At 43.7% G+C, this 19,039-nt stretch overlaps 1 protein-coding gene across 2 annotated transcripts in view; it reads left to right on the top strand.

Annotated features, from left to right (window-relative positions):
- TNR (tenascin R) overlaps positions 1 to 19,039 on the top strand; it is a 301,348-nt gene that overhangs the window by 223,576 nt on the left and 58,733 nt on the right. For both annotated transcript variants that reach the window (XM_075182178.1, XM_075182179.1), the window contains exons 6-8: positions 3,068 to 3,218; positions 11,644 to 11,913; positions 17,762 to 17,947. In XM_075182178.1, coding sequence (XP_075038279.1) covers positions 3,068 to 3,218; positions 11,644 to 11,913; positions 17,762 to 17,947 — 607 coding nt within the window. The remainder of the gene's footprint in view (positions 1 to 3,067; positions 3,219 to 11,643; positions 11,914 to 17,761; positions 17,948 to 19,039) is intronic.

The raw sequence follows: 19,039 nt of genomic DNA, 5'->3' as shown, positions 1-19,039 counted from the left end.
GTACTAGTAGGATACTGGTTTCTGCTAGTATGAGTAGGATGCTAGTTTCAGCTAGTACGAGTAGGATACTGGTTTCTGCTAGTACTAGTAGGATACTGGTTTCTGCTAGTATGAGTAGGATGCTAGTTTCAGCTAGTACAAGTAGGATACTGGTTTCTGCTAGTATGAGTAGGATGCTAGTTTCTCCTAGTACAAGTAGGATACTGGTTTCTCCTAGTACGAGTAGGATGCTAGTTTCTCCTAGTATGAGTAGGATGCTAGTTTCTGCTAGTACGAGTAGGATACTGGTTTCTCCTAGTACGAGTAGGATGCTAGTTTCTCCTAGTACGAGTAGGATGCTAGTTTCTGCTAGTACGAGTAGGTTGCTAGTTTCTGCTAGTACGAGTAGGATGCTAGTTTCTGCTAGTACGAGTAGGATGCTAGTTTCTGCTAGTACGAGTAGGATGCTAGTTCTAGTACGAGTAGGATGCTAGTTTCTGCTAGTACGAGTAGGATGCTAGTTCTAGTACGAGTAGGATGCTAGTTTCTGCTAGTACGAGTAGGATACTGGTTTCTGCTAGTATGAGTAGGATGCTAGTTTCAGCTAGTACAAGTAGGATACTGGTTTCTGCTAGTACGAGTAGGATACTGGTTTCTGCTAGTACGAGTAGGATGCTAGTTTCAGCTAGTACTAGTAGGATACTGGTTTCTGCTAGTATGAGTAGGATGCTAGTTTCTCCTAGTACGAGTAGGATGCTAGTTTCTGCTAGTACGAGTAGGATACTGGTTTCTGCTAGTATGAGTAGGATGCTAGTTTCAGCTAGTACTAGTAGGATACTGGTTTCTGCTAGTATGAGTAGGATGCTAGTTTCTCCTAGTACGAGTAGGATGCTAGTTTCTCCTAGTACGAGTAGGATGCTAGTTTCTCCTAGTACGAGTAGGATACTGGTTTCTGCTAGTATGAGTAGGATACTGGTTTCTGCTAGTATGAGTAGGATGCTAGTTTCTGCTAGTACGAGTAGGATGCTAGTTTCTCCTAGTACGAGTAGGATGCTAGTTTCTCCTAGTACGAGTAGGATGCTAGTTTCTCCTAGTACGAGTAGGATACTGGTTTCTGCTAGTATGAGTAGGATACTGGTTTCTGCTAGTACGAGTAGGATACTGGTTTCTCCTAGTACGAGTAGGATGCTAGTTTCTGCTAGTACGAGTAGGATACTGGTTTCTGCTAGTATGAGTAGGATGCTAGTTTCTCCTAGTACGAGTAGGATACTGGTTTCTGCTAGTACGAGTAGGATGCTAGTTTCTGCTAGTACGAGTAGGATGCTAGTTTCTGCTAGTACGAGTAGGATACTGGTTTCTGCTAGTACGAGTAGGATGCTAGTTTCTGCTAGTACGAGTAGGATGCTAGTTTCTACTAGTACGAGTAGGATGCTAGTTCTAGTACGAGTAGGATACTGGTTTCTACTAGTACGAGTAGGATGCTAGTTCTAGTACGAGTAGGATGCTAGTTTCTACTAGTACGAGTAGGATGCTAGTTCTAGTACAAGTAGGATGTTAGTTTCTGCTAGTATGAGTAGGATGCTAGTTCTAGTACGAGTAGGATACTGGTTTCTACTAGTACGAGTAGGATGCTAGTTCTAGTACGAGTAGGATACTGGTTTCTGCTAGTATGAGTAGGATGCTAGTTTCAGCTAGTACGAGTAGGATACTGGTTTCTGCTAGTACTAGTAGGATACTGGTTTCTGCTAGTATGAGTAGGATGCTAGTTTCAGCTAGTACAAGTAGGATACTGGTTTCTGCTAGTATGAGTAGGATGCTAGTTTCAGCTAGTACGAGTAGGATGCTAGTTTCTGCTAGTACGAGTAGGATGCTAGTTTCTCCTAGTACGAGTAGGATACTGGTTTCTGCTAGTATGAGTAGGATGCTAGTTTCAGCTAGTACGAGTAGGATACTGGTTTCTGCTAGTACTAGTAGGATACTGGTTTCTGCTAGTACGAGTAGGATACTGGTTTCTGCTAGTACTAGTAGGATACTGGTTTCTGCTAGTATGAGTAGGATGCTAGTTTCAGCTAGTACGAGTAGGATACTGGTTTCTGCTAGTACTAGTAGGATACTGGTTTCTGCTAGTATGAGTAGGATGCTAGTTTCAGCTAGTACAAGTAGGATACTGGTTTCTGCTAGTATGAGTAGGATGCTAGTTTCTCCTAGTACAAGTAGGATACTGGTTTCTCCTAGTACGAGTAGGATGCTAGTTTCTCCTAGTACGAGTAGGATACTGGTTTCTGCTAGTACGAGTAGGATACTGGTTTCTGCTAGTATGAGTAGGATGCTAGTTTCTCCTAGTACGAGTAGGATGCTAGTTTCTGCTAGTACGAGTAGGATGCTAGTTTCTGCTAGTACGAGTAGGATGCTAGTTTCTGCTAGTACGAGTAGGATACTGGTTTCTGCTAGTACGAGTAGGATACTGGTTTCTGCTAGTATGAGTAGGATACTGGTTTCTGCTAGTACGAGTAGGATACTGGTTTCTGCTAGTACGAGTAGGATACTGGTTTCTGCTAGTACGAGTAGGATACTGGTTTCTGCTAGTACGAGTAGGATACTGGTTTCTGCTAGTAAGAGTAGGATACTGGTTTCTGCTAGTATGACTAGGATGTTAGTTTCTACTAGTTTCTGCATGCAGATGTTAATTGCTGTGTGTGTGCTACTTGGCAATGTCCAGCCCTGTGAGCTTCCTGTCTCAATTATCATAGTGCATCTGTGCTCTAAGGCTCTTCTCTATAATCGAATTGATCACACCTTCTATCGCATGGGTGGCCCTCTAACCTTCAAAAGGTCTGTACATTACCCTTCATATTAGTAATAGATTAAAATAATGCATTTATTCAAAGAATGAGACACATATTTGTAATATCATATTAGAAGGTTTTTTAATCAATAGTTACACTCTATAATAAACCAAATTAACAATAAATCAGGAAGGTGCTGGGGGCCGTAGGTGAAGGCTGGGCCACATGCATCCCTAGGACCACCTATTGTCTATCACTGATCTGAGTAATAAGTCAGATTTTTTGTTTTCTTCCAATGACAGAACAACGAGGGGGGGCTCACCGTTCAGCTCCCCAGCAGCGTCACTTCTTATAACCAGACGGGGTTGAAACCAGGAGAGGAATACACCATTAGCATCATTTCCTTGAAAGAGCAGGCAAGAAGTCCACCATCATCGGGCAGCGTATCTACTGGTAAGAACGTTGGCTAGGCCACACATGCACCCAATGACTGTGTGCCAACATAACTACTAAGGAGATCTGTTCCATAACAAGTGTACTGAAAATCCTCTTTGAGTGAATTAATTTCAGGAATAGCAGAGAGTAAGAATAAGATTAATGTAGCAACAAATAGCAGAAGATGCAGATGAGATTTATGGTGACAATGCATTGAGTACCTTTGTAAGCTCATATAGTGTCACTCACCGGACTGTGAGTGCTTCTTCCCGGACTATTAGGAACCGTGGACGTCCTCTATCCTGAGGGACTGCGCATGCGCAGCCCTTTCCAAACCTTCAGTGTATGTTCCTTTAACTTAATTGGCAGATCAGGCAACCTCCCTATATTAAGCACCTGTGGTCAACACCACGTTGCCTGATCTTGGAGTCTCATTCCCCATGAGTCTCTGAAGGTGTTCCTGTGTTTCCTCGTTTATTCAGCCCAGCTGATTCCTGTGGTTTCCAAACCACTTCTACCTCTGTGGTTTCCAAACCACTTCTACTACTGTGGTTCCCATACCACTTCTACCATCTACTGTATCATCGTGACTGTGAGCTGATTCCTATCCGCTGCCTCCGTGCACTACAGTCTTCTAACCACTTCAACTCTACCTTGTATCATTGGGACTGTTAGCTGATGCCTATCCGCTGCCTCCGTGCACTACAGTCTTTCATTCACATCCACTCACCTGTTCATGATTGTGACTGCCAGCTGATTCCTATCCGCTGCCTCCGTGCACTACAGGCTTCAACCTGCAACTCGTCTGTGTTTCATCATCGTGACTGTTTGGCTGATTTCTATCCGCTGCCTCCGTGCACTACAGTCTTCAACCTGCAACTCGTCTGTGTTTCATCATCGTGACTGCTAGCTGATTCCTATCCGCTGCCTCCGTGCACTACAGTCTTCAACCTGCAACCCGTCTGTGTTTCATCGTGACTGTTTAGCTGATTCCTATCCGCCGCCTCTGTGCGCTTCAGTCTTCAGCCCTTGTCAACTCTCCCGTGTTTCCTTGAGTCTGCTGCCACTATTGCTACCCGCTACTCTCCGTGATCAACTGTTCCAGTTCAACTCTGCTCTGGTGTCCTATCGTTACTGCACCTGCTGGTTGCTATTGGCTACCTCCGTGTTCCCGCAGAGACCCGCTGCTGTTACTTCTCAGCGCTACGCATCCATCTACTGCTGATCCGCTCTCCACGCCTTCCTGGATTCCCTGCTGGTCTACCTACCTGTGCGCTGCACCTGCTAGACCACCGCTTCACCCATCCAGGGACTTTGCATCCTGCCGGCCTCCTGCCGTTCAGGTATCTCTGCACTTCTGTCTGACTGCCTTCTCCTGAACCACGGTATGCATACTTCCCATTGACTGTGCTGTGTATTGCATACCTTGCTGGACTGTGTTGGTTCTCCTCTGGAGTGTACTATCCGCTGAGTCTATTGCCATCATTGACTGTGTTATCTCATGCTGGATTACTTCAAGAGACTTTCTATATTGGCAGTGTTGTTCAGTCATTTATACATTTATATTGTGCATATTACTGTGGATCAAAGTCAAGGTGCCCGTGTATATATTGTGTTGCAGTCTCTCCCCGTGCACCTCCTCACATATATATTCAGTGGTACAACTTGCTAGTGGCAGACCACTGACCCCTGTTTCCAGTTTCACCTGCTCCAGTATCCTCTCACATAGCAGTGGTACAACTTGCTAACGCAGACCACTGACTCCCCGGATACCTCCACTTGGATTCCATTCCTTCACTCAGACAGCGGTACAACTTGCTATCCGCAGACCGCTGACTCTCATCACCTCCTCGTTTCTGTTGGACATTCCTCCTCACTATAGCAGTGGTACAACTTGCTACCGCAGACCACTGACTACCTTCACGTGTCCTTTGTCCATACAGTTCCTCGTGTATTACTACCTCCATATTGCCAGTGCTGCTAGTCATAGACTTTCCTGAGCATCTCATCATCTGCTATTTCCTGTTCCGTGATCACCCTGCTACCAGAGTACCATATTACCACCTATACTGCTCTGGTAAGCCTATCACCTGGTGATCCCTGGGTAAAGACTCCTAGTGCCCGTGACAGTAAGATCAGGCCATGACAGACCCAGATACGGAACCTACTGCTAAAGAGATGCTGCAGCATCTGGTCAGCCGTGTGGAGCAACAGGATGCTCGCCAACAGCTGTTACTTCAATGTTACCAATCATTAACCTCCCAAGGAACATCTGGACAGACTGTTACAGCTAATATTGAAGCTCCTGTGCTTTCCTCCGTTTCCCCAGTGCCATCCCAGGTGTCTACAGCTCCTACGCTTCACCTGCCTACTCCGTCAAAATATGACGGGGACCCCAAAACTTGTAGAGGTTTCCTTAACCAATGTTCAGTCCATTTTGAACTCCAACCTCAAAATTTTTCTACCCATCGTTCCAGAGTGGCCTATCTTATCTCATTGTTTTCGGGACAAGCCCTGGCTTGGGCCTCCTCCCTGTGGGAAAGAAACGATCCAATTCTACAAGATAGTGCCAAATTCATTTCCACGTTCCGAAGTGTGTTCGATGAACCAGGTCGTGTGACCTCCGCTGCTTCCAGCATTCTTCGTTTGCGACAAGGCTCCCATACAGTAGGACAGTATGTCATTCAATTTAGGATCTTAGCCTCTGAACTTCAGTGGAACACTGAAGCATTAGTTGCCGCCTTCTGGCAGGGGCTCTCCGATAAAATTAAAGATGCACTGACTACCCAAGAGCTTCCTTCGTCACTAGAAGATTTGATCTCTCTTTGCCATCGTGTAGATATGAGATTTCGTGAAAGAGAGTCTGAGAAAACAACAGCTGTCAAAGCACCTCTTCGTTTAAACCCTCAATTTCGTCCAGCTCCATCCTCTGTGATTCCCATGGAGATAGGACGTTCCAAATTATCTTCAGAGGAAAGGAAACGAAGAGTAAAGAATAGACTCTGTATCTATTGTGCTGATTCCACGCATATGCTCAGCTCTTGCCCTAAGAGATCGGGAAATGCCAGGCCCTAACTAGTTCTGGAGAGGTGAAGTTAGGGTCCCTGGAGTCCTCTCCATTGTCTATGAAATCTAAAGTCTGCGCTTTTGATGTTACGATTTCCTTTGCTACCAAATCCTTTGAGTCACAGGCATTGATTGATTCCGGAGCAGCAGGAAATTTCATTTCTAAATCACTAGTGAATCAATGGTCCCTACCAGTGATCACTTTAAAAACACCCATTACTGTGACGGCTATAGATGGATCACGCCTCATCAATGGTCTCATCACCCAGAGTACGTCTCCAGTAACCCTTCAGATTGGTGTACTACACCATGAAGAAATTTCGTTTTTAATTCTTCCAGTTACGACAAGTCCGATTGTCTTAGGCCTTCCATGGCTTCAGTGTCACTCTCCCCAGATTGACTGGCGCACCCCTCAAGTTACGTCTTGGGGGTCTGAATGTCACCATCGTTGTCTCTCTCAAGTTATTCCTCTTAAAGTACAGCGATCTTCCATCTCATCTTCCTCCCCGGGACTCCCTCCTCAGTATGCTTCATTTGCCGATGTGTTTGATAAAGCTCAGTCTGAACGTCTTCCTCCTCATCGTTCTTGGGATTGTCCGATCGACCTTCTACCTGGCAAGACTCCTCCCAGGGGTCGGGTCTATCCTCTCTCGTTACCTGAAACTCAAGCCACATCTGAGTACATACAGGAGAATCTCCAGCGTGGGTTCATTCGACCTTCCACCTCTCCCGCTGGAGCTGGGTTCTTCTTCGTCAAAAAGAAGGATGGATCATTACGCCCTTGTATAGATTTTCGTGGACTCAACGCCATTACTATCAAGAATCGGTATCCCATTCCGCTGATCACTGAGCTATTTGATCGCATCAAGGGAGCTCGGATATTTACTAAGTTGGATCTTCGTGGTGCTTACAATTTAATTAGAATCCGTTCCGGTGACGAATGGAAGACCGCGTTTAACACCAGAGATGGGCATTACGAATATTTAGTAATGCCCTTCGGGCTGTGTAATGCCCCCGCTGTTTTCCAGGGTTTCATCAATGAGATCTTTCGGGACTTATTATATGTATGTGTCGTTGTCTACCTAGACGACATATTGATCTTCTCACGGGACCTGCCTTCTCATCACCAACATGTGGCAGAGGTCCTCTCCAGACTACGGAAAAACTCGTTGTTCTGTAAATTGGAAAAATGTTCATTCGAGTTACCCCAGATTCCATTCTTGGGGTATATAGTTTCCGGAGTTGGCCTGAAGATGGATCCAGACAAAGTAAATGCTGTACTACATTGGCCTCAGCCAACTACTCTTCGTGCCATCCAGCGTTTCTTAGGTTTTGCCAATTACTATAGACGCTTCATTCAAGACTTTTCATCCATTGCATCTCCCATTGTGGCCCTAACTCGGAAAGGGGCTAATACTAAGCAATGGTCATCTGAGGCTCTCCAAGCCTTTCAAATCCTCAAAGAGGCCTTCTCGTCTGCTCCCATTCTGCGACAGCCTGATGTGACACTCCCCTTCTTCCTAGAAGTAGATGCCTCTAATGTGGGCTTAGGAGCTATTCTCTCCCAACGCTCGGAGCAACAAAAATTACATCCTTGTGCCTTCTACTCTCGGGGTCTTCTGCCCGCAGAGAAAAATTATACTATCGGGGACAAGGAGTTGCTGGCCATCAAAGCTGCATTAGAGGAATGGAGATACTTGTTGGAAGGAGCTCGCCATCCGGTGACGATCTTCACGGATCATAAGAACTTGTCATATTTGCAATCTGCTCAATGCTTGAACCCTCGTCAAGCAAGATGGTCTCTTTTCTTTTCCCGTTTTGAATTAATTATAACCTTCAAACCAGCCGCTAAGAACAAGAAAGCTGACGCTCTATCTCGAGCTTTTGTGACGTCCTCTGATGTAGAAGAGGTTCCCAACCATGCTATTCTAGACCCCAAATGTATTTCTCTGGCTGCTTCATCCACCAAAATGCTACCATTTGGGAAGACCCTTGTGCCTCCTACTCTGAGGAGGAAAATCCTTTCGTGGTTCCATGCCTCTCGTTTTTCTGGACACGCCGGTGAACACAAGACCTTTGAGATTCTCTCTCGTAGTTACTGGTGGCCTTCAATGAGGAGAGACGTCAAAGAGTTTATTGCTTCCTGTGATTTATGTTCTCAGTTCAAATCCTCCCGCAGAACTCCAGCAGGGTTGCTGCGACCACTACCCATTCCGTCCAAGCCTTGGACCCATATTAGTATGGATTTCGTTACTGATTTGCCACCAAGTAAGAATCACAATACTATTTGGGTAGTGGTAGACAGATTTTCGAAGATGGCCCATTTCGTCCCTCTGTCCGGTTTACCTTCCTCGTCTACTCTGGCTGAACATTTCATTAAAGAAATCTTCCGCATCCATGGATGTCCGTCTGAGATTGTGTCGGATAGAGGAGTACAATTCGTTTCCAGATTCTGGCGGGCCCTTTGTAAAACCTTGGGCATACGATTAGCACTCTCATCGTCTTACCATCCGCAATCTAACGGACAAACGGAACGAGTCAATCAAGATCTTGAGACTTTTATTAGGATGTTCTCTTCAGCCAACCAAGACAACTGGGTAGAATTGCTCCCTTGGGCTGAATTCGCCCATAACAACATGTACCATGAGTCATCATCCAAAACTCCATTCTTTGTGGTCTACGGTCACCATCCGTCTTTTCCGGAATTTCCTGCCCTCCCGCCCACCCAAGTTCCTGCTGTGGAGACTGCTTGTCAAACCTTCAAAAATATCTGGTCTCAGGTCAAAACCTGTTTAAAGAAGACATCTAATAAATATAAGTCTTTCGCAGATAAGAAGAGGCGGGCTATTCCACCACTAAAAATTGGAGATCGTGTCTGGTTATCTACCAAAAATATTCGTTTGAAGGTTCCATCTATGAAATTCGCCCCTCGTTTTATTGGTCCATATAGGATCATTCAAGTTATCAATCCAGTATGTGTTAAACTTCTTCTTCCTAAGAATCTTCGGATTTCCAATGCCTTCCATGTGTCCTTACTCAAACCTCTTATTATCAATCGTTTCTCGACTCCTCCCTCAGCACCGCAGCCAGTTCAAGTTCATCAGGAGGAGGATTTCGAGATTACTGAGGTATTGGATGCAAAAATTTCGCGAGGAGTCCTCCGTTTCCTCGTTCATTGGAAGGGCTTTGGTCCTGAAGAGCGTTCATGGATCAAAGCTGAAGATCTTAATGCTCCTGCCCTTCTGAAGAAGTTTTATTCCAAAAATCCGGACAAGCCCGGTTCCAGGCGTTCTGTGCCCACCTTTAAAAGGGGGGGTACTGTCACTCACCGGACTGTGAGTGCTTCTTCCCGGACTATTAGGAACCGTGGACGTCCTCTATCCTGAGGGACTGCGCATGCGCAGCCCTTTCCAAACCTTCAGTGTATGTTCCTTTAACTTAATTGGCAGATCAGGCAACCTCCCTATATTAAGCACCTGTGGTCAACACCACGTTGCCTGATCTTGGAGTCTCATTCCCCATGAGTCTCTGAAGGTGTTCCTGTGTTTCCTCGTTTATTCAGCCCAGCTGATTCCTGTGGTTTCCAAACCACTTCTACCTCTGTGGTTTCCAAACCACTTCTACTACTGTGGTTCCCATACCACTTCTACCATCTACTGTATCATCGTGACTGTGAGCTGATTCCTATCCGCTGCCTCCGTGCACTACAGTCTTCTAACCACTTCAACTCTACCTTGTATCATTGGGACTGTTAGCTGATGCCTATCCGCTGCCTCCGTGCACTACAGTCTTTCATTCACATCCACTCACCTGTTCATGATTGTGACTGCCAGCTGATTCCTATCCGCTGCCTCCGTGCACTACAGGCTTCAACCTGCAACTCGTCTGTGTTTCATCATCGTGACTGTTTGGCTGATTTCTATCCGCTGCCTCCGTGCACTACAGTCTTCAACCTGCAACTCGTCTGTGTTTCATCATCGTGACTGCTAGCTGATTCCTATCCGCTGCCTCCGTGCACTACAGTCTTCAACCTGCAACCCGTCTGTGTTTCATCGTGACTGTTTAGCTGATTCCTATCCGCCGCCTCTGTGCGCTTCAGTCTTCAGCCCTTGTCAACTCTCCCGTGTTTCCTTGAGTCTGCTGCCACTATTGCTACCCGCTACTCTCCGTGATCAACTGTTCCAGTTCAACTCTGCTCTGGTGTCCTATCGTTACTGCACCTGCTGGTTGCTATTGGCTACCTCCGTGTTCCCGCAGAGACCCGCTGCTGTTACTTCTCAGCGCTACGCATCCATCTACTGCTGATCCGCTCTCCACGCCTTCCTGGATTCCCTGCTGGTCTACCTACCTGTGCGCTGCACCTGCTAGACCACCGCTTCACCCATCCAGGGACTTTGCATCCTGCCGGCCTCCTGCCGTTCAGGTATCTCTGCACTTCTGTCTGACTGCCTTCTCCTGAACCACGGTATGCATACTTCCCATTGACTGTGCTGTGTATTGCATACCTTGCTGGACTGTGTTGGTTCTCCTCTGGAGTGTACTATCCGCTGAGTCTATTGCCATCATTGACTGTGTTATCTCATGCTGGATTACTTCAAGAGACTTTCTATATTGGCAGTGTTGTTCAGTCATTTATACATTTATATTGTGCATATTACTGTGGATCAAAGTCAAGGTGCCCGTGTATATATTGTGTTGCAGTCTCTCCCCGTGCACCTCCTCACATATATATTCAGTGGTACAACTTGCTAGTGGCAGACCACTGACCCCTGTTTCCAGTTTCACCTGCTCCAGTATCCTCTCACATAGCAGTGGTACAACTTGCTAACGCAGACCACTGACTCCCCGGATACCTCCACTTGGATTCCATTCCTTCACTCAGACAGCGGTACAACTTGCTATCCGCAGACCGCTGACTCTCATCACCTCCTCGTTTCTGTTGGACATTCCTCCTCACTATAGCAGTGGTACAACTTGCTACCGCAGACCACTGACTACCTTCACGTGTCCTTTGTCCATACAGTTCCTCGTGTATTACTACCTCCATATTGCCAGTGCTGCTAGTCATAGACTTTCCTGAGCATCTCATCATCTGCTATTTCCTGTTCCGTGATCACCCTGCTACCAGAGTACCATATTACCACCTATACTGCTCTGGTAAGCCTATCACCTGGTGATCCCTGGGTAAAGACTCCTAGTGCCCGTGACATATAGTATGTGGTCTGGTTGAAGTAAATTGACTTACCTTAAAAGTAATAAATCGTTGTCCACATATATGGTAATGTTTGAAGGTCTGATTAAGGATGGGGATACACTGGTAGTAGAAAAGCAAACACAGTGCAAAATGCAGCTGACTAGTGTTATGTTTTCTTCCCAGCCATTGACGGACCTTCGCGCATCCTGGTTCGGGATGTTTCTGACACGGTAGCATTTGTGGAGTGGACTCCGGCAAGAGCTAAACTGGACTTCATCCAACTACAGTATGGACCAGTCAACGGAGAAGGGGAGAAGACCACCTTCCGCCTGCAGCCCCCTCTTAGTCAGTACTCCATGCAAGTTCTACGACCAGGAGCACAGTATGAGGTGTCGGTGTGTGGTATCCGGGGGGACAATCACAGCAATCCCGTCAGTGCCACCTTCACCACAGGTACTAAACCAGGCTCATTTGTTATTGTGAGAGTCTCATTCCAAGCAGGGAATTGTACCAACATGGCGGACCGAAGTGGACACAAAATGTTGGTAGCTGATTAGAAGAATGCAAATTAATAGTAATTGATATACTATATATTAATATTACTATCATAAGTGCCCTATTCATTCATGCTATTAGCAGTATTTTAGTTTAAATGTAGTTTTTATGGAGGACGCCTGAATGATTGGAGTAATGTTTGCCCACCTTTTAGTGCTCAAAGTGCAAACAGTAAATAATGTTACCTTTGAGATGGCACTGAAATTAACATTGGCAATGCGACAGGGTACTATTTTGCAATGGCACTAGAAGTATATTTTGGAAAAAAGTATATTGTCAAAATGTACCTTTCAAATGAAATCCTGCATTCGATTATCTCCTCTCCGCACACACCTTAATGCAGCCCACACATCTCTGCTTACAGCTTTATGTCTGCTAACCTCCTCTGTTCACCCTCCTGGAGTGGTATGTCTAATTGGGCAAGGGCACTATTTAATTGAAGCCCGGGGTCCGCAGTTGCAGTATTGTTTGTAGAGATTACAAGAACATGGTACCAAGAATGTGTGTGGTCATCTGCAGAGTGACAGAATGTTACATTTAGTTGTATGCAGCAGTATTCAGTCCTCATTACTCACTCACAATCACCAACTTTTCATGAAAAAGGTTCGGGTGACAGTCATTGTGCGCAAGTGACTGGAATGGGGGTGGGGAGGGGGGGCACACAGTAGAGCCAGAAAAAAGAGCACGCAAGAGAGGCAGTTGGGGAGAGCTTGGAGATTAAAAGGAGGAAAAGCAAGGGTGCCATGGAAGAAATATATAGAGCAGAGGGAAGAAAGAAGTATGCCATGTGTAGGAATACGTGTATACACTAGGGAGTAAAGTGCATTTCGATTCATAGTATGCCACTGTTGTGGTTTAGTACATGCATTTTAGTATATTATGTAGGGAAGATGCCAAGAGTTTCATAGGGTTTAGAAAGCGCTGTGTCATTTTTTGCACTATGGGGCATATTCAATTGTTGAATATGCCCATGGCTTTAAAACTATTACCGTTATTACGGTAATAGTGCGCCAGATTTCAGCTCGCAACTTCCTGAGCCACGAGCTGAAATCCAGCGAGAAAAGTACCGTAATAAAGGTATGTACGCGCACTATTACCGTCATTACGTAAATTTTGGCTGTAACGCCAACAATTGAATATGCCCCTATGTGTAGGGAAATTGCACTTAGATAAGTGAGCAATAATCTTACATTGAGAAGATCTCTTTGATATCATGGAAATTGTCATTTGTGTTAGTTGTAAACTGTTTGCCCCCCTCTCTGCTTCTCTTGTGGATCAGTGAATGCAATGTCCCTTATATATCAATTAGCAGCTCCATATTGGCATTAAATCATTTATATGAATTTCAGAATTGATACATTATAGATTAGTATTGTTATATTCTTGCTACAACTACAACTAGCAGAAAATGTAATGGACATTCGCTATGGTCACATGACATGTATAGGGGCCTATTTATTGAGATTTAGTTAGCAGGCTAATGTAGGAGATATCAGATGTATGTCCTGCTAACTATGGCAGAATACAACAATCCCCATAATTCTCAATGGGTAATGTGGTGTGGACTAATTTATCAAACTCCAAAAGCTTAGCTAACGCCAACGGAAAATGGTTTAGCTGTTCTATCCTTTGGGGTGAATATCGCAGGACAGGGACCTTCAGACCCCTGCTTTATGCCCTTCTATTGTCAATAAACGGTTTTAGACCACACATAAGTTCAAAATCTCTTTTGTAATACTTCTGGGGGTATTATTGTTAAGTCAGGAGCGGGGGTGATTTTTATTGACCCCTACTTTTTTCTTATTAATAATTCGAACATACTACTTTTTTTCTTAGTGAACATTTGTATTAATTTTACTGGCAGCCAGTAAATCTACAACCCTGCCCTAGATTCCCATCATACTGGGATACACACTGCTTCTAAAATAGGCTGTTTCAACCGGAATAACTTTGGAAGTCACCTTCAAACTCCCTTTATTGAAACTATACTTTCCCGTAAAGACACCAGGTTACCTTCTGAGCCGCCTGATCCTCGCTGCAGTCCCTGTTTCCCCCAGCTTTAATCTGTAAGTTTATAATATGTCTTTTGGCAGCACCGATTTGTATTCAGGATGCCCAGTCCAAAGACAGCATATATTTTCAAATCTACTTATTTTAAGCCTATTGCTCTTTGGAGTCAGACGTTGGGCTTTATGTAGTAACAATAGAACTTGCTGAGCGTTAAATTACTTATTAGAGCTGTTTTCTGTTGTTAAAACCCACAAAATAAAAGATTTTTTTTTAAGCTCAAAAATTAAATATATAAGGAGTCTTTAATGGTGTACCAAAGTGTCACGATTTAATCAGAAAGTCATGCTGAATTAGTTAACGGGGTTGTTGCCGGGGGGACCAATTCACTAGCCACATCTGTAATTTTTGGAAGCTTCTTGGTGTGCCTTGTGTACACATTTGTAAATATTACATGTTTTCATTTGTTGTAATTTGTTGTTATGGGAGCACAGAAGCAACACATGGTAGATGGAACTTAAGAAATGCTAATTTTTGGTCTCACAGAGAACATAAAGGACAAATTGTACAGTTGTTTTAAGCACTGATATATGCCCAAGGCCTCATTTAGATTCTTGCATACATTATAGGGGAACTGTGCATAGATAATGTCACAGAAAATACTGCCATGGGCCTGCTGTATAAAGACTGTTAATCCGTGTGCTGCTAAGAATTAATTTACTAAACGAGAAACTGGCCTCACCCTTTACCCAACATAAAGGACCATACAAATCCTATTTGTAGTGAAGAGAGACGTGGACACTATTTCATTTACGGCTAGAGAATTCAGCTCTATAGAGAGCAGAATCTGGTTGTGAACTTACAATCAATCAAATTCCGTTGCGGCACTAAGTGCCTTCCCCCCCTCTTCAAAGACCCCCTGGCCAACAGTTGCGAAAACCTACAGATGTTTATCGCCCTTTTAAATATCCCCTTTTAAAGTTCTTAGAGTTAGTGATAATAATGAGAATGTAGTCTACCAGTACACACTGGGGCATGTTCAATTGTTTGATTGTCCAGCGGCGTTAAAAGTATTACCGTTATGAGCTGCGAGCTGAAATCCAGCGTTAGGTACCGTAATAACGGTAATAGTGCGCACGCCGCATTACTTTTACGTGTAATGCCAACAATTGTATATGCCCCACAGAGTCTAAGGGGTAAATGAATCAACCTGCGAGTTTCTGGGGGGTTTGAAAGTGGAGATGTTGCCTATAGCAACCAATCAGATTCTAGCTATCATTTATTTAGTTCATTCTACAAACGTCTTGCAATAGATGCAATATATTAGTTCTAAAAAATAAATCAGATAATAAAAAAGTAATGTATAAACAAGATGGTTGGACCCATCTCAGATTACCTCTGCTCATATCATCTACAATATCTATGGGATCAGCAGGCAGCACAATTCTGAATGAAAGCTAGGAATGGAGCTTAATACAGTGTCTATACATAAAAAGGTTACAGCTCTTTGAAAAATATTAGGAACTTACCATCCTGGTTATGCACAAGGCATCAATTCCCGAAGTGGCACAGATTTAACACATTTGAAAGCTAGAATGTATAAAACTAAGATTTCTGCCAAGTACATGATTAGGGACAGTGCTCTAGGATGCGTCCTACTGTACTTTTTCCCTCTATTTACTACTTCCAGCAGTGATGGCTGTCGGTGATAGCCTTGGTTGGTTTGGAATTTTGCTACAGATCGTACGTCACAATTTCCATCCAGTCCCAAAATAGTCATCATCACCGTCTGCAAGGACAAAAATGCTAGATGTACTATTGTTCATTTGTTTTTTGAAACTGCCATCTACTTTGCCAGGTGTTTGTCTTAAAGGAGACTATGATACCTTTCCATTTGTTGAATTAGGGCCAATGTTCCAAGCTTTGTTCCCTGGCAACTATAACTGACCCTATGTGCTCATACTAGACACTGAATTTTTTTTTTTCAAATTTTTAGACTTGCAATAATGACTGGCCTTTGCACAATGTATGACTTTTATTTCCTGAATGAGGAGCTCTCTTTGCACTTGTTTGCAAGGTTGCAGGTGATGGAGAACATCTTGTATTGCTTCATCAGTTTCACTTTGTCTATGATAAATTATACTTTCTTTCACAGTGTAATGCTTATTTATAAGCGGAGGTTGTGCTTCTCAGTTGTGGCAGAGCGGCAGCTGCATCTAGCTGTGTGACCGTTTCTTCTTGATCATTACTGCTTTATACAACTTTGCAGTTTCTGAAAAGAGGTTGTCTAATGTCATTTTATTTTGTGAGTCTATGTCACAAGCATCTGAAAAAGTGCTCCATAATTTCATGTGACGCATATCTACAAAACAACCACTTTGGCTTAAGGGAATGTCCCAATTATTAAGAAGGTACTTTTTCTTTTCTTCATACAAGTCATTACAATAAACATGATATTGGAGCTTCTCAATACGACAAGGGATTCAGTTAGAGACGTGACGGACAAACTGATAGTGATAGTGACAAGTAAGAAGGGGCGGATCTAGGCAACTGCTCTACCAGGGGCGATATTAGGGGGGGAGGCGATTTAGGCCCCGTCCCCTTTCTAATTTCTAAGGCTGCTGACGGCTGCACAGTATGTGCAGGTCCGTTCAGCATTGGCAGTGTGCTGTCCCGCTGCTCTGATTGTGTTTAAAACACAATCAGAGCAGCCGGGCAGCACACTGTCAATGCTGAACGGACCTGCACAGTGTGCAGCCGTCAGCAGCAAGCCCCTGCTAGGGGGGGGGATCGCCTCGATCGCCCCCCCCCCCCTCCCCCCACCTGGATCCGCCACTGCAAGTAAGAAAGAAATAAGGATGCAATGTAAAAATACACCAGCTGAACTAACAATGTATTGTCTGCACTTAAATATTGAACGTCACTAATGACAAGTACAGGAAAAATATTTGTGCCAGTTGCTGCATTGTAAAAACTTAAATCATTCTAACAAAAACCACGCTAGTTGAGATAACAAGCAATGTATTGTCTGGGTATCTGTTCATGTAGTTGGGTAATGACAAGCACAGAAACAATTGGTTTTGGATTTATGACAGTACTGAATTAAATAAAAAAAGAGGGTGAAGATATGGGCAAAAATCTACACAAATCTATTGGACTCTGATAGATTGTAAGTCACTATCGGGCTAACTAAATAGAACATAAAATGAAATAAATCAGGCAATGCTGCTATGTACCAAGTGTGTACAGAACAGAGGTGACGATTAGAATAGTCAGTATGTTTCCTCTAGAACAATCCAAGAAGAATGAGAGCCAGAGTGTCTGTAAGCTTATTTTCTAAGGCTATAGACCTGTGACATTTCTTGATCCTTGACGATTGGCTCCTTTATGTTCTCTGCACGCCCATGGTAACATAGTAACATATGTTAGTTTCCTTATGATATTGTATAATACTGGGTAAATCATCATTTCAGCTCTCAGTCCGCAATAGGTGAAACTGTTGATCTATTGGGTGTTCGTAATTATTATTTGTCCTGACATGATGTTGAAGTAATTTCTCTTGCTTTGTTATTGTTCAATGTCCTTGCAATGAAATATTGTATTATATTTGTTTAAGCTCTACAAATATGACTGAGTATCATTATTTCTTCAGAGCATTATTTATTAAGGAAAAGCTATAGATGAAAACTCTAATTTAATCTGTAAAATATACTACTTCAGGATTTTTTTGGTTTCACAGAGCTCGATGCCCCCAAAAATCTACGGGTGATATCTCGCGCCTCATCAAGCCTGGAGCTGGAGTGGGATAATAGTGAGGCAGAGGGTAATGGATACCTGGTTATCTACAGCACATTAGCGGGGGATCAGTACCATGAACTCAGGGTACCATGGAACACTGGTCAGATCACAAGAGCCACACTTACAGGTGAGCAGGTCAACTTTGACTTAAAAACTACAGGTGAACTGACAATATGTTATACGTGAAAGAAATGGTAGGAATTATGTCCAATTGCAGTTAACTAGAAGAAATAGATTAACACAAAATAAAAGACAAAAATCTATCCATATCATAAAATAAAAATTTACTTTGTTATCAGAATCATAAAAGCAAAGAATTTTATGACATCTAATTCTAAATACAACAGTGGTTTGTGGCTTGTCATGCTATAATTTATGTATCGTAGTCTTCTGTTAGAATGTAGCGCTATAAACAAAATGTGAAGCTATTAAGTACTCCACACTTCATTAATACTGGGACCGCCTCCAGCTCTGCTGTTATCTTGGAAGACATCCAGTATAAACTTCCAAATACAACAGGTCAAAACCAGCATTCGCTCATCGCACCAGATGTGTACTTTAGTAGTCTTGTAAGGGTCATAGTCTATGCCAGTCGTGCACATTGCTTTTTCAGAATGTTGCCAATTGTTGACATTCCAAAGTTAATCAACCAACCTATGAGTCACGCATTGTCCTAAAATAAGACTCACTCAAACCTCTAAAAAGGAAAAGTGGAGGTGTTGCCCATAGCAACCAGTCAAATTTTAGGTATCATTTTACAGAAAATACTACGTAAATGATAGCTAGAACCTGATTGGTTAGTATGGGCAACAGAGGCGGAACTAGCGAGCAGTGGGACCCGGTGCAGGGAGATGGGGAGGAGGGAAACGAAGCCCCTGACCCTCTGCATCTGCCATGCCGCGGGCTCCAGTATCCTCATGGGCCCCGGTACACGGCACCTGCCACACCAATGGTAGTTCCACCACTGATGGGCAACACCTCTCCTTCCTCTTTTATATTTTAATTAATCTACTCCAAAGTTTATTAATGAAAACCTAAAGTGAACCTTTTAAACTAGTACATGTTAGAGTGCTCATTACACTTAGCCAGTGCTTTAGACCTTTATCATTAAACAATTCCTTCCTATCCTTCCTCCTTCCAACAGCTTCATATTGTCTCTTCCGTGCTGCTACTAAGTCAGTACCAGAGAACTCTACATAATATCGGTTGTTTTCCATGA

The sequence above is a fragment of the Mixophyes fleayi genome, chromosome 8, assembly GCF_038048845.1.
Source record: "Mixophyes fleayi isolate aMixFle1 chromosome 8, aMixFle1.hap1, whole genome shotgun sequence".
NCBI classification, from domain to species: domain Eukaryota; kingdom Metazoa; phylum Chordata; class Amphibia; order Anura; family Limnodynastidae; genus Mixophyes; species Mixophyes fleayi.
The sequence above is the reverse complement of the archived record's forward strand: the minus strand, read 5'-3'. Positions and strand labels throughout refer to the sequence as shown.